Source organism: Siphateles boraxobius, unplaced genomic scaffold, assembly GCF_051911475.1.
Source record: "Siphateles boraxobius isolate OS27281-9 unplaced genomic scaffold, OSU_SipBor_1 20, whole genome shotgun sequence".
NCBI lineage: Eukaryota > Metazoa > Chordata > Actinopteri > Cypriniformes > Leuciscidae > Siphateles > Siphateles boraxobius.
The window spans coordinates 7,928,900-7,943,179 of NW_027508811.1; the positions used below are offsets into that span (position 1 = coordinate 7,928,900).

General features: G+C 39.6%; 2 protein-coding genes across 2 annotated transcripts in view; one reads left to right on the top strand and one right to left on the bottom strand.

The window, feature by feature from the left end:
- The window catches only part of slx4ip (SLX4 interacting protein), a 69,240-nt gene extending 66,901 nt beyond the window's left edge, over positions 1-2,339 (top strand). Inside the window, exons 7-8 of the mRNA XM_077236559.1 lie at positions 735-832; positions 901-2,339. Of these exons, the coding sequence (XP_077092674.1) occupies positions 735-832; positions 901-1,420 (618 nt within the window). The 3' untranslated portion in view covers positions 1,421-2,339. The remainder of the gene's footprint in view (positions 1-734; positions 833-900) is intronic.
- A 980-nt stretch (positions 2,340-3,319) lies between these two features.
- Positions 3,320-14,280, bottom strand: part of jag1b (jagged canonical Notch ligand 1b) — a 32,352-nt gene continuing 21,391 nt past the window's right edge. The window contains exons 13-26 of the mRNA XM_077236555.1: positions 13,588-13,738; positions 12,726-12,890; positions 12,384-12,497; positions 12,177-12,290; positions 11,956-12,069; positions 10,862-10,978; positions 10,268-10,295; positions 9,486-9,571; positions 8,382-8,495; positions 7,970-8,079; positions 7,626-7,859; positions 6,790-6,921; positions 6,324-6,471; positions 3,320-5,246 (exon numbers count right to left, since the gene is read on the bottom strand). Coding sequence (XP_077092670.1) covers positions 4,792-5,246; positions 6,324-6,471; positions 6,790-6,921; positions 7,626-7,859; positions 7,970-8,079; positions 8,382-8,495; positions 9,486-9,571; positions 10,268-10,295; positions 10,862-10,978; positions 11,956-12,069; positions 12,177-12,290; positions 12,384-12,497; positions 12,726-12,890; positions 13,588-13,738 — 2,082 coding nt within the window. The 3' untranslated portion in view covers positions 3,320-4,791. The remainder of the gene's footprint in view (positions 5,247-6,323; positions 6,472-6,789; positions 6,922-7,625; positions 7,860-7,969; positions 8,080-8,381; positions 8,496-9,485; positions 9,572-10,267; positions 10,296-10,861; positions 10,979-11,955; positions 12,070-12,176; positions 12,291-12,383; positions 12,498-12,725; positions 12,891-13,587; positions 13,739-14,280) is intronic.

Below are 14,280 nucleotides of genomic sequence, written 5' to 3' on the forward strand. Positions count from 1 at the left end.
ACACACACACACACACACACACACACACACACACACACACACACACACACACACACACATACACACACACACACCAAAGACAATGGGAAAATTATTCTGGAAATAAATTCGATTTAGTTTTCATTTAAAATGTAGTTTTGCTCAACGTGTCCAATTATGATGTCTTGACTTCAGATAAAGTCTCAATTCGGTATATGTACAGTATATATACATATTTGTGTGTGTATACATATTTAACCATATTGGTACCTGTTTTGACATGCTTAATATTAAGAAACATATAATATACAACATGTACAAGTTTGTTTCCCGTAAGCACACAGCCACACACATTTTTATATTTTGATGAACATGATCAGACATTTGAGCCAGAGAAAAGGAAAAAAGAGAGCTTTCTCTGAATTCTGGCAGTTGAACACAAGCTTTTTGCTTGTGTTTTTGCTTGGTCTCTTGGGTATGGCCATCAAAACAAAACATTTCATGGATTCGTTCCCATGGCTACACCAAATAGTTCATTCATGTCTGCAATGGAAAAACAAGAAATAAACAATGTACTTCATAGTTTCTGTCAAAGTGTTTAGAGAGTTGCTCAGACAGCATTCTAACTGAAACTAAACAATTAATAAATGGATATAAGCTGATTTATAATCAATATTTATCTTTTTTGTCCACCATCTTTAATTTAATGAATCTCTCTCTTTTTTTTTTTTTTTTTTTTTTTTTTGTCTGAACAGAGTGAACAAAGCCGATCGAAGTATTTTTCTAGCTCTGGCGAGACCATAGATCCATTACCCGACTCCACAGCAACAAAAAGAGCTGTCCTTCAGAAGATGTAAGTTCTTAAATATAGCTTGTGATGATCTATCCTTATCTTCATTTAACATTTCCTCATTCTTCCAGTGCCAGGCAGGCTAACGTCCAACCCCAACAACACCAAGATAATCAAGAGTCCAGATCAGACCAATTGCAAGTGGATGAAGCACAAAAGGGTTCTTCCGAAACGTGTCAACCTGTCCTTGTATTGTTCACTGAGTCAGTTGAGGAAGGGAAAGTTGTGTTGTTGTCTAAATTAAGTAACGATAAAGAGGTCACTGAACCACATCTTGATGCTATCGGTCCGAAGAGACGACCAAGAACCCCAACCAGCTCAGGAGATGATGTTGACCGCCAAAAGAGAAAAAGATTGCGTCTTGGAGACCCTGCAGCATTGAGCAATTCCAACAAGCTCTCTCTAGACGTTTGCAGTCCACAGCCTGAGATTTCACAGACTAACCGAAGCGGGCTGGCCACAAGTCTGAGAGGCCTATCCGTCAAGCCCGTATCCTCTGGCTCTTCTATTAGTTCCAGATTGGCCGCCAGAGAGGGAAGGAAGGGGGGCGAGCCCAGAACATCCCGATTACGCCGCCTCAAGAAGTCCTGAGGGGCGCAGCGGCATAGAACGAGAGAGGATATCTGACGCCACCACGATGGATGTTACAGTACACACTTCTACCGTAATGCTGCCTGTCAGCGGTGGTTGCACAAGAGTTCACCACACACAGTCTTTACAGTATTTCCCTTTTGCCTTCAAAGTAAAAAACTCAATAGCTTATATTAGATTACCAAGAACATCTCAAATATTTGGCTTCATTAGTAACAGCTTAAAAGCGACTCATGCAAACAATAACTTTGCTTTTGGTTACGCGTTGTAGTTTGCGTTTTCTGCGTAAGATTTGTATTTCAGACTAACGGGAGCCTCCGAGCAAACTGTGGCTTCAAGCCCAAATCTCTGGCTCCATCCGTCTGAAATCTCCACTCTTCCAGCTTCAGCTGAGCACATGATTGATTTCGCTGTGTTTTCACATACACCACGCTCCTTAAGCGATCAGGGGTTTTCACCGTTGGAGCCGACTGCCGTCTCCCTGCGGTTATTATTTGTAAATGTGTTATTGCTTTTCTTAACAGCTAAAAGTTTGCTGTGGGATGATTGACAACGTTATGGAACGCTGTAGAGCAGCTCGTGGACGAAATTTGGCTAATCAGGGGTGCAGTCGACATTGATGTAGTGCGTGATGGCAGGATAAATATATGTATTCGAGTCACATTCTCATGCTTACAAATCACTTGATGTTTATGCCTTTAGTATAATAGATTTGTCATACAAATTGTATCAGAATATATAAACATTGTGCTGTAATAATGCCATAACATTTCAGTCAAAATGCTTCTGGTTTAGAGTTAGAACAAATTTTAAAGTCATTTTACTGTATATTTTGATTTCTGTAATGCAGTTCGAATCATTAAATTCTTTTGAGATATTTGTGAACTAAATGTCCAAGAAATACTAAAAACTGAAATCCTAACTGTTCATGCAATCTATTGTACTGCATTGCAATTTTAACACATATTTAACTTTTACTTTAACATTAATAATGAAGAAATTAGGATTTTTTTTTACTTTGAATTGTAATCCTCAGAATGACATAACATTGGAGATTAACATTGAGCAAATTTAAGCTTAAAATTGCACTTGTAATTTGTCATTTTTGAAGCTTGAAAGCATCAGTCGCCATTCAAAGCACCATACATTTATCATCAAAGTGACTTGTGCTTTATATTCAGTGTTCAGAAGCTATATGAAGCCTTTGTGTGAGAAACAGACATAAGTTTAAGTTGTTTTTCGCTGATTATTCTCTGCTGCGAATGAATTGAGTCAGTGAGTTTATCTTGAGTCTCATCATAAATCATTCAGAGAGGTTTTATAAAATGAATCACTGAAAAGGGACTTGTTACTTCACTCATGACCAGGAGAGCAAGAGTGGATTTCAAGATTTGTCCCTCTTTTTCTCACAGAAAGCTATCATATGACATAAGAAGACTTTGAATATAGGGCATTTTTTACGATGCTTTTGGGTTCTTTTTGCGCCTTGAAACCTCCAGTCCCAATTCAGTGTGCTTGAGAAACAGCAACCTAATTCCTCAAAATGTCCTGTCTTACGTACCACAGAAAAAAGTAAGTGTGTACAAAACATGAGGATGAGTAAATGATGAGAAAATTTACATGATTCATGACTGAACAACATTGGGAAACCCCTTTCTTTTGCTCATCACCATAAGCTTTGCCTTTTGCCCTGCAGTTTTTTTTCTGAATACCTCATTCATCAAGGAGGGAAGGTTTTTCAGTCACAGCGTCAGTCTTCACATGGTACCGAGTACAATCTGCACAGCTATACCATTTAAACGAAGCTTGTGCCTCACGTAATATTACGTCGGCGCAAGAGAGGATTCAGCTTCTCCCAAAGCAGCACAATAGAGCACAAATCGAAAAACAAACATTTAATTTTCCTTTTATACAAAATGTTTAATAAATATAACATTCAAAAAATATTGCCAGGAACAAACTAAAAAAGAAACAGACAAATTTACAATAAGGTCAAATATGAACATTGAATATTGCCATGATCTCATAGAATTTACAAATGTGATAAGCATGTCGGTTTGGTGTTTTAGAGAGCCTCAATATAAAAGAACTACGAAAAGAACACTACATGTGCACAGCAATAGAAATGGACTCCTGAAAGCAAGGCAGTCATCTACAGTGTTTCCATTGGCCCCCTACTGTTCAAGTATTCACAGCCTAGCTTATGACATACTGCAAACCGAAGCTGAGGAGAAATGATTTGTGTGAATCAGGTTTACCAACAAGCAACTAAAAGACTCGTGTTCCCTTTTATTTTTTATGTTTTTAATGATTTATTTTTTTCTTTTTCATCTGTGGCAAGCAATATGTCTGCCACCAAGTATCCAAACAAAAAGCAGCCATGATGATGACATTACCTGCATTGAGCAAATACGAGTTGGCAAAATACAAATATTGAAATATCTGACAATGTATAAAAAAAAGAAAGAAAAAAAAATCTCGGGCACACAAACGCCCGTCTTGTTTCTTAAAAAATAGACTGCTTTATTTCCTCTTTGAAATTTTGGTATGTGAAACATGAAACAAATGTCGTCCGAACAAAGCTATAGGCTGACAAAGCTATCAAAACCATCAAAACTAGACAGGACATATAAATAAAAAGGAATGATATTTTAAGGCTCTTGATTATTAAGTTAATAAATCAAATATACACAGTGATTAATTAAAAAAAATATACATATCTACACTAAATTGACAATTCTTCATACTGGCAGCAAAATGCTGACCGACCTATCCCGCCCAAAGAAAGGAAAAATAAATTATTTTTTTAATCTTTTTTTTTCTTTTTCTTTTTATACTCATTTCCGACAATTGCTGTGGTGCGTAACTGTGAAGGCACTTTCAGTTCAGAACTAGAAATAAAACCAACTAGAGAGAGTTTCCACACAGCCGCTGGATAAGGAAGAAACAACTACTTTAGCTTTGAGAGCATTGTCATTATGAACGAAAATAACACTTAAAACTATTTGCAAACACTATGCAAACTTTTCAGACTCAATGAGATACTCAAACGTATCCACAAAATATAGACATTTGAAATGTGTACGTATTTTTTTTTTTTTCGTTTTTTTTTTCTTCTCTCTTTTACAAAGGAAAACACTGGATGTGAAACGCAGCATTTGGGTTTTCTAGCCATCCACAGCAACTATCAATTGCCAGTGTGAAGCCAGCTTGTCGAAACTTAAATTAACACAGGATTTTAGGCAGATAACAGCCTTGGAGTCCAGAATACGACTCAACAGTTTTAAGAAGCACAATCCTCCCCCCCGAGACCCTGCCAAGTGACCGGTAAGTGCAACGGGGGTTCGGTCGCACGGCAACACAGCTGCCTGCTATACGATATACTCCATCCTGTTTAAGCTTTGTGCCGTCTCCAAGTCTCTGTTGTCCTGTTTGTTAGTCCAGTTTGGGTTTTTGTTGGGTGCGCGCTCCTCCCGCTCCACCAGCGTGTAGGCCGGCTGCTTAGTGAAGCGCGCTTTCTGCAGGTGTTTGTCCATCTCCTCTTCCTCCACCTCAGAGTTATGCGTCCTAATTTTGGCAATGATGGAGTTCTTCCCCTCGTAATCTTTTATGGCCACGCCATGGGCCGCATGTTTCTCGATGGGGTTTTTGATTTGATTGAGCTGCTCGCGCACATTATTGGTGGTATTGTCCTCTGTTGCTGAGGTAGTTGTGTTGCCGTGGGTGTTCTGTTTCCGTCGACGGTGAATGCACCACATGAAGGCAGAGGCCAAGGCGAGGATCCAAAGGACAATGAAGATGGAGCTGAGCAGAGGAACCAGGTAGTCTAGAGAAGAAGAAGAACCAGAGGGACAGTTGGTCAGTGTTCAGGAGAATGACTAATCTTTTTAAAATATAGTTTTTAGAAATGTATTCATGTAGGTTTCTTTTGGTTTTGAAAAACGTTTGTGTTTAATGAAAATCAAATTTAATGACAAAAAATATCAAGTGGTGTAACCATTAAAGCCCAAAGTATACAAGGGTTCGCATGACGGAAATTTCGGCACCAGAATAGTACGTGCACTGTCCAATTTCGTCTCGAAAGCCAAACTAAAGAGACGGAACAACAAAATACTGGAGACTGCAACAACGACTGACGCCCACATTGACGAGCGCTGTGTAAGGGGATTATGAGATAGATGCAAACTTTTAGTTTAAAAGAATACAAAGACGTTTTTATCAGCCATAACTTATGGAGAAATATAGCACAGACACTGGACAAAAATGTAACTTTCTTTGGTGCATGTATCAACGGCCTGCATTCAAGCACGCTATCAAAACGTAGTACACTCCATTTTTTTTCTTGCAAAAAAAGAAATGTCGTCATGACCTGTTCCTACATTACAATGGAAACTTGTCTTAAAAAGAGCTGCAGCACGTTTTATTCCTATTTACTGGTGAACATTTGTGCATTGGAAATTGTAAAATCTTGAAGTTATACAGAAGTGCTGCAGGGAAAAAATAATCCACACATCAGCTTGTTTTGGACAAGACATACCCTGTTTATACCGGGTCCCCTGGCCCAATCTACAGAGGCTGGCGCATGTGTTTTAAAGGTTTCTTAAGTGAGGAAGAGACTAAGCAGCTTGGCAGAAACATTGGACGCCATTTTTGATGAACAGCATGCATAAAGAGGGCCCTGATGTCTAATTGAAGTTCCATCCAACTGGCAGAGCTGATGTAACATTCCATGGCTTCAATGACTTAAAGCTTCTTTTGACAGTTAAACATTTCTCAAGCAAGACAGACCAAGGACAGACAGTTCAAAACGACTGGCCTCGACTGTAGAAACCTTAATGCATTGATTTTCGATTACTTTCAGCAAATATGGACCCAATGTCCAGTATGATGGACAGATGCTTACCAGTTTTGGGGCTTTGTGGCTGGTGAACCCGTACACCAGTTATGGCTTTGATGATGGTACTGTTCCCATTTTGCTTGCTCACCAAGTCAATGATTTGAACCGTAATATCTTTAATAGGATACCTGTCCAACCTGGCCTCTTCTGTGGACTGCACAAAAAAAAAGACTATCATAAAAAAGTTATTTTATACAAATTCAGCCTTCCTTAAAATAATTGGGGGAGGGGGAAAGGAAGTCATTGTATTTGTATTCCAAAGTAGAAGGAAATCAAACAGGTTTGGAACAACATGAATTCAAATTTTTGAGTAAACTATTCTTTTAAATAAGGGGTGTCCCTTATGAGTTTAGTTGTAACCTTAATTAAAAACTGAACTAGCAAGGTCATCCAGAAAACTAACAACTTGTGTTAGAGCTAAAGGTGGACCTCCAGGAGCATCTTAAAATGTATTTTGGAAAGCCATACTTACGATGCTAACGTGAATCTCGTTGCTAGCTGAAGAAGATGGCTCACAGGTGATGGACACCGCATAGTCTGCCGTGAGGTTCTTCAGCAGGTACCAGTGCCTCAGCTCATTACATACATGTTCAACACTCAAGCCCTGTCAGAATAGAAGTGTCAATTATGAGTTTGTTCATATTTAAACCCATTCTAAGTAAATAATTAGTGCAATATGCACCCAAATCTGCTCCTCAGCAGACATTGAGGGCAGGACGAAAAGACCAGAATGAAAGATTTAGTCGGTTGGGAGGAAGTAAAAAAGAGTCAAAGATGGTAAGGTTTTTCCCTTATCAAATATGAATCCTCTACACTCCTCCCTAGTTTCTGTAGCACATTAGAAGAAGAACTGTTTTTTTTATGCCTGTCGCTGTCATGTGTTGCAGTCAGTTGTCTCTCGTTCAGCAATTCAGACCCGCTGGTGGGCAGTGGGTTTCTCAAACTCTGTTCTCATACAATGACTGCCTAAGTATTAAACCGTTACGGGATATTAGCTCAGGAATGCCTTGGTTCGGAAAGGGATACTGAGCCAGGGCTTATTGTACAAGATGATGTATTTCTTGCGCTTTTTTCATCTAAAGAAAAAGTGTTTGGATACGACAACAAAGCTTGCGAGAATACAACTAGCCTGGAAAACTTCACCCACGAGGAACGTTGTATCCTAGATGAAGAGAACCTGATATTTCACGCCCCAATGCGCTCTCGGTTCTCCACCGAATTAGAGAAGGGTGGAGGAGACGTTTGGAAAAGGGGAAAACGGCTCAAAAGCTCATAATTCAATGGCTCTCCTCTGGAAGTATAACTCACTTGAGGCATGTTCTCCTTGTTAAAGGTGAACGTGATGTTGGCACAGCTGTCGTCTTGGTAAGAGAAGCTGGCGTGGCATTTGGAGGGTTGAGAGGGCGCGGGGGGCCAGCACTCTCCCAGACTAGGACATGGTTTGACGAAGCAGTGCTCTTCCTTGATGGGAACACAAGATTGGCCAGCAGGACACCCACCTCTGGTCTTTCCTGCCCGACATGACTTTGGCCCACACCACATCTAAACAAAACAAGACAAAAAGCGTCTAACAATATGCTTTTTTTAATGGCATAATTAAGAGAAATATTACAAAATGCATCAAGAATATGCTGAAGTGGCCGCTAACTTACCATAGTGCAATGAATTCTTCCATTTTGACATTGGCAAAGGTTGCACTTTTCCTCCCATTTGGCGCCATCAGCAGTTACTTGTCCATTAGCAATACAGGGTCTCCCAATGACTGTGAACGACACCAACAGAAGATTATGACATGGCAAGAAAGGGGGTTGTTTGAACTTTTTGAGTAAAAAGAGTCTTTTTGAGTCATAATCGTGCAGCCCAAAGTCAAATTTTGATGAGACTTTCTTTGACAACTTAACAGGGTCAAGTTATTGGTGTGGAAATTAAGGATTTTGGAGGTGTTAATGCAGATCTTGGATTTATTTATTTTTCCAAGAAGAAATTATGGTCTCCCGATGGGACAGGTGAGGTTGGTAGGTATGCGGTGTGTTGCTAGTTTGCACAAGATTTTATGACTCTCACCTTCTTGACACTCTGGTCCTGTTCTTCCAGGTGGGCAAACACAACGGTAACCATTGATTTCATCTACGCAGGTAGAGCCAAATGCACAAGGAGAAGACTGACACTCATTTATATCTGAAGGAATGAAGAGAATCTGTTAGGAATCACACTCCGAAAGCCCTAAAAGCATTCCAATAGCAATAGGTACAGTCTTGTTTCCCAAGAAAAATATATAAAATATATAGATTTACCGGTAACACTTTACAATAAGGTTCATTAGTTAGCCTTAGTTAATGTATTAACTAACATGAACTAACCATGAGCAATCCAATTGTTACTGTATTTGTTAATCATTGTTAACGTTAGTTAATAAAAAATACAGCTGTTCATTGTTAGTTCACAGTGCATTAACTAATGTTTACCAGATTTCAATAAAGTATTAGTAAATGTTCAAATTAACAAAGATGAATAAAGAGACATTTCATTATTAATTATTCATCAATACAGTTCATTATTAGTTCATGTTAACTAATGTAGTTAACTAATGTTAACTAACGAATCTTATTCTAAAGTGTTACCATATAATAAGCAAGTCAGCTAGCAATATTTAAATGCTTGTTTTCTAAGAATATCTTGAATCAAAATTAGTTTTTGCTTAAACCAAGAGAAAATTGTAATGCAGTCTTGCATATGAGATAAGTATACATCATTAAGTGAGAATTTTGATTGCGACAAGTTCATAAAGTATGACTGTTTAATCATCAGGACGGTAAAGTCATGAGCTCATTTGCAGGTTTGGATGCATCAAACAGTAAAGCCTAAGGCATGTCTTGTGCAACCAGATGAAAGCTTTTCCCACAAGAAAAACGAGCTCTGTAATCAGTGCTGGATAAGCAGGCTGATTGGCTTTCGCTCACTCAGAGTAAGTTTTTCCCGAGGGGCCGTGAACATCAGCGCTGCAGAATGCAAGGACGGTGCTCACTGTGTTGTTGGCATTCTGCCCAGAGGGCTGGCTAATTGGGTGGCTAGACTGCATTTTGCTCCAGCTCTGTTTGTTTTTGAAGAGATGCGTTGCACATTAACAGGGCTGACAGCAAAGAGGATCAGGCATCATCTAACACTCACTTATGCGACAGTCTGGCCCGGCGAAACCCGGAGCACACTCGCAACGGTACCAGTTTTCACCATCCACACACGTCCCGGTGTTATAGCTGTAGAGAGAAAGACGGAGGGTCAGGCACTATTCAGTTCAGCCACCATTGCAGCAATGTAAACAGGGTTCAAAATTAGCACTCGCCAAGCGCCAAAGGACAGTAAAAGCTGGCATATTTACATTTTGGTTCATGGTTAGAGTTTGGTCAACTAAAGTTGAAAAAGTAATCAAATCAAATCAAAATACAACAATTTTATTTAAAATAAAGGTAAGTAAAAAATAGAATAATTTCATTTAAAATAAATGAAAAATAAAACAAACAATTTAAAGTAAAATATAAAATAGCTTAACAATTGCAAACTGTCTACTGATAAAAACATTAGTCGCAGCTTGCGCATCCCAACAACTTTTACAACGACTATGTAATAAAACAGGTAAATTCAATTATCAATACATTTGATAATTTCACTTGCTATTGGCAGGTGTTTAACCATAAGTTAATTTTAGACCCTGATTCCAAATGACACAAAATCTGTTTTGATGGGATATGTTATTGTGATTCCTGACAGCTCAGAATCTTGCTCAGACAAAATGTCAAAAGGACAATAGGCAGCCAGCTTAACGCACCCTTGGAATGACAGAAGCTATGGGAGTGCCTGTTTCCCAGCACTGAGAGAGTGTGAGAAAGTGCGGCACAGCTGTACGGGCCTGTTTACAGCGGCAGGCTGTGTGTAAATGTTTTGCCAGGACTTACCATGGGTGTGGGTTGCAGTCGTTGGTATCTGAAAAAGAGAGAGAGAGAGGAGGGTTTGTTTCACTTCACACCCATGTGAGCACATAAGAACGAACACAACAGTGAACATGTCAGAGCTTGTGTCGGTGTGCGCGTGAGTCTGCGTGCTCGCGTGGGCGTCCAGCTTGGCAGACTCGCTGATTGTTCGTTTAAATAACTGACTCGCTGTCTCCAGCTTTTCTTCTCTCTTCATTTTTTAGGACTCCAGATTTCTCTGTTCTCACAGTGAGAGGTGTACAACAATGCATGAGAAAGGCACATCAAGGGGGGAAAAAGAGAGAGAGAAGGTGGTGGGCTTGAGGAAGGGGGGGACATCTGTCTCCACTTTCCCTCATTTAAATTTTTTCCTTCATAGCTGGGAGCAGTCGACAATGTCCAGCCAGGGTGAGGTGGGTTTAGAGAAAGAGAATGGAAAAGAACCAGCAAGACAAAGCCAGGAAAATGGATCCTTGCTTTATTCGCAGACCAAATGGGGGTTAAAAAAATGTACTTTTATGAGTAAAATGACTCCCTCTCCCACTTTAAATCTATCTAGGAAGTTAACGCACTACTCACTCTCGGTACAGGTGGATCCTTCCCAGCCTTCCTTGCAGACGCAGTTGAAGGAGTCGCCGTTGACCACACAGGTGCCTCCGTTCTCACATGGGTTGGGCAGACAGCTGCTGTTGTTGGCTGCAGAGGAACCACAAGAGAGGTCAGAACCCTTTGAACTGAACAGATCAACACGACTGCAACCACAACAAGACTGCCACACTTAAAACAGACCGGCTACATCTTGAAGTATTACCAAGTATAACATTTCCCAAGGCTCGTTCCAACTGAATTTCCCATCAAAGAATTGGAGCCGACCATACGGCAGATATTTTTTCTGCATCGAGCAAATTTGTGCAAAAAAAAAAAAAAATTGTCCAAAAATGTTTACAGACTGTGCTGTTTGAAGCAAATTACTGCCAACACATTGATAGAAATAGAGTGAGAGTTCATATGTAAGCTAGAATGATCAAATGTTTAAATAAAACATATTTTCCTCATATTTTGCTGCTTAACTTTGTCTTGGGTTGCATTTTAAACCATAAAATTATTCCTGAATATTCAGGGGGTTTTCAAACTGAGATGGCCGTGAAGAAAAATTAAGAGAGAAAAGTGAAGAAAAAAGTTTAAAAAGATAAAATTATTGTATATAATTTTTATTTTATACATTTAAATCTATATTATTATTTATTTATTTTTGCTTTAGACCTGTCTTTATTCAGTATGTCTAATATCACAGTTACTATTATTCTTACACTGTCAAAATTGGTTTTAAAAAATTGAAAGCCTTCAAATTTCAGGAGGGAGGTGGTAACATTTGGGGGTCCTTGGCATTATAAAGTTTGAACATTTAAATGTCCATAACATTCTAGGAAGGAGCGAGTTAAAAAAAAAATCTGAAGCACTTGCAAGAAATACTTACAGCAAATATGTAGCTTGTAGGTTTGCTATAACTGCTTGCTCCAAATTGCATTTTAATGTAAAAGTATGACTTTGTAGCAAGAAGCATGCCACAGGGGTTTGTGGCATTGCTGTATAATTGTAAAGACTCGATGCCCGTGAGCTGTATCACATTCTAAGAGAGGGAGAGCAAGTGAATGGGCATCACCCAAACTGACCTATGTTACATGTGGCACCATCCCAGCCAGGTGGGCACCTGCATTTAAAGATGTCCCCTTCATCATGGCATGTACCTCCATTGTTGCATGTGGCTTCGTCACATTGGCTATCACCTGAAATTACAGTTGATCCGATAGTAGTTTAAAACTCCATGTTTACTCGCAAGCAAGCAAACAAATACTTAACAAACTGGGTGGGTCATAAAAATAGTCTTTCGTACGGGAGTGGCATGTTTTTCCCTTCCAGCCATTTTCACATTCGCAGTAGAAATCGTTCACCAGGTCTTGACATGCTCCCTTGTTCAGGCAGGGGTTCAAGCTGCAGTCATCTATGTCTGATAAAACGGGGAGAAAAGAATGAGAATATGAACTCGAATATGCACAAACATTTAGTATAAGTAGAGAAAAATCTATTCAAGTGAACATACTGATTTCGCAGTGAACACCTTCCCAGCCGTCAGCACAAATGCACTGATAAACGTTCACCTTATCGATGCAAGTCCCACCGTTGCGACATGGGTTACTTTCACAGTCGTTTATATCTGAAAAATGACCAAAGACACCATAGAATTTAGGATCATCTAAGACCATGTAAATAAATCTTAAGGAAATCTCCAAATAAATATATTTTTTAAACCATATATTATAATAGCATACCAGCTATATAGTAGCATTTTTTTTTTTGGTGTGTTTTATATTTAAAACGGACTTATTGGAAAGAAGTGCAATATCAATGGATGCCTATAATCCAATAATATGTTCAGTCTTACTTTCATGACAGTAGGTGCCTCTGAAACCTTCCTGACACTCGCACGTAAACTGGCCCCCAGCCTGGCTTTTGCAGCGCCCGTGAGGGCCACAGACGTTGGAGGAGATATATCGCACCCCGTCCGGTGTACTGTTGGATGCCACGGCAACAGTGCAGCTGTCAATCACTATCAGGGTTTCAATGAAAGAACGAAATCCAGCTGTTAAATCTCTGGGTTCTTTGCAGAACGACAGCAAGTGACATAGAATCTACAAAAGCGTGTGACACTACCCATTCTTCCACTTAACAGCAATCCAGGCAATGTATTCAGATATTTTGTTTGGTTCACTTTAGAAAGCAAATCCAGTTTTTACATCTGCTTTTGCAGAAAGAATGTGCAAGGAGGCCATTTAATGCACATAAGCCCTGACTCTGCTCACAAAGAAACTTGATGGGCTTATCTAGCTGTGGGGTTTGCCTCTCCTCAAACACACACACACTTTAAAACATCCAAGGCAGAGAATCCCACCAAGTCATAACCACGGAGAACACACACAGAGCTTTTAAGAAGCTGGCAAATGTTCAGGAGGATTTGGGAATGGGGAAAGTGTTTGAGAGACTATGTGTATGTGAGCTGTGTGTCCAGAGAGGTTACTGTCAAATAGCTCACTGTGGGCTGAAAAAGCCTCATGTAACAAAATATGAGTTCTTTTTTCTCATCTTTCCCCCTGAAGGTGGTGGGAGAGTCCACGGGCCTGTAATCTCGTTTTACTCAGCAGCTGAACAATGGCATGCAACTAGCAGATCAGCTTACTATGGGTTTTAGAGGCGCTTTACAAAGAGATACTGAGACGAGATCCGTCCCGGAGACTGAGATTTCTCACCTTGGCATGATGTGGTTCGACAATGGTCCTTCAGGTGAGAGCAGTTTTTACCCTCGTAGTCATCGGGGCATTTGCAGAAGTAGTCCGAGGCCAGGTTGAAACACTGCGCCCCGTTCTGGCATGGGTTGGGCTGGCAGTAATCAATATCCAGCTACACCGGAGAAAGATTTACAAGAGGAGAAAAGAGAGCTCAATGATGAGGGGAAAATGATATCCAGGCATTTTTGGATTCATAGAAAACAGAGCAACCCTCGACAGCCTCGACACGGCGTCTGCCAGGAAAAAGCGTACCAAAATGCTCAGGAGAATAAAAACAAATAGAAGACTATTTTAAAGAGCTAGCCAAACCCTGCCTGTCTCAAACCTTGGCCTTCTTTCTTTGTCTCTCTCTTTCCTTGGGGTACAACTAGAGCTGGGTGAATGAAGGTATAAACTGCTGTTTAAAAGTTTAGGTTTAAGAAAGTTTTTTTTTTTTTTGATAAATTACTAATTTTATTCGGCAAGGATGCATTCATTTAAATCTAAGACATTTTATAATGTTAAAAAATTATATATGTCTGTTATTTTGAACTTTCTATTCATCAAACAATCTAGAAAAAAATGCATTACAGTTTCCACAAAAATATTTAGCAGCACAACTGTTTTCAACATTGATAATAATCAAAAATGTTTCTTGAGAAACAAATCAGCATA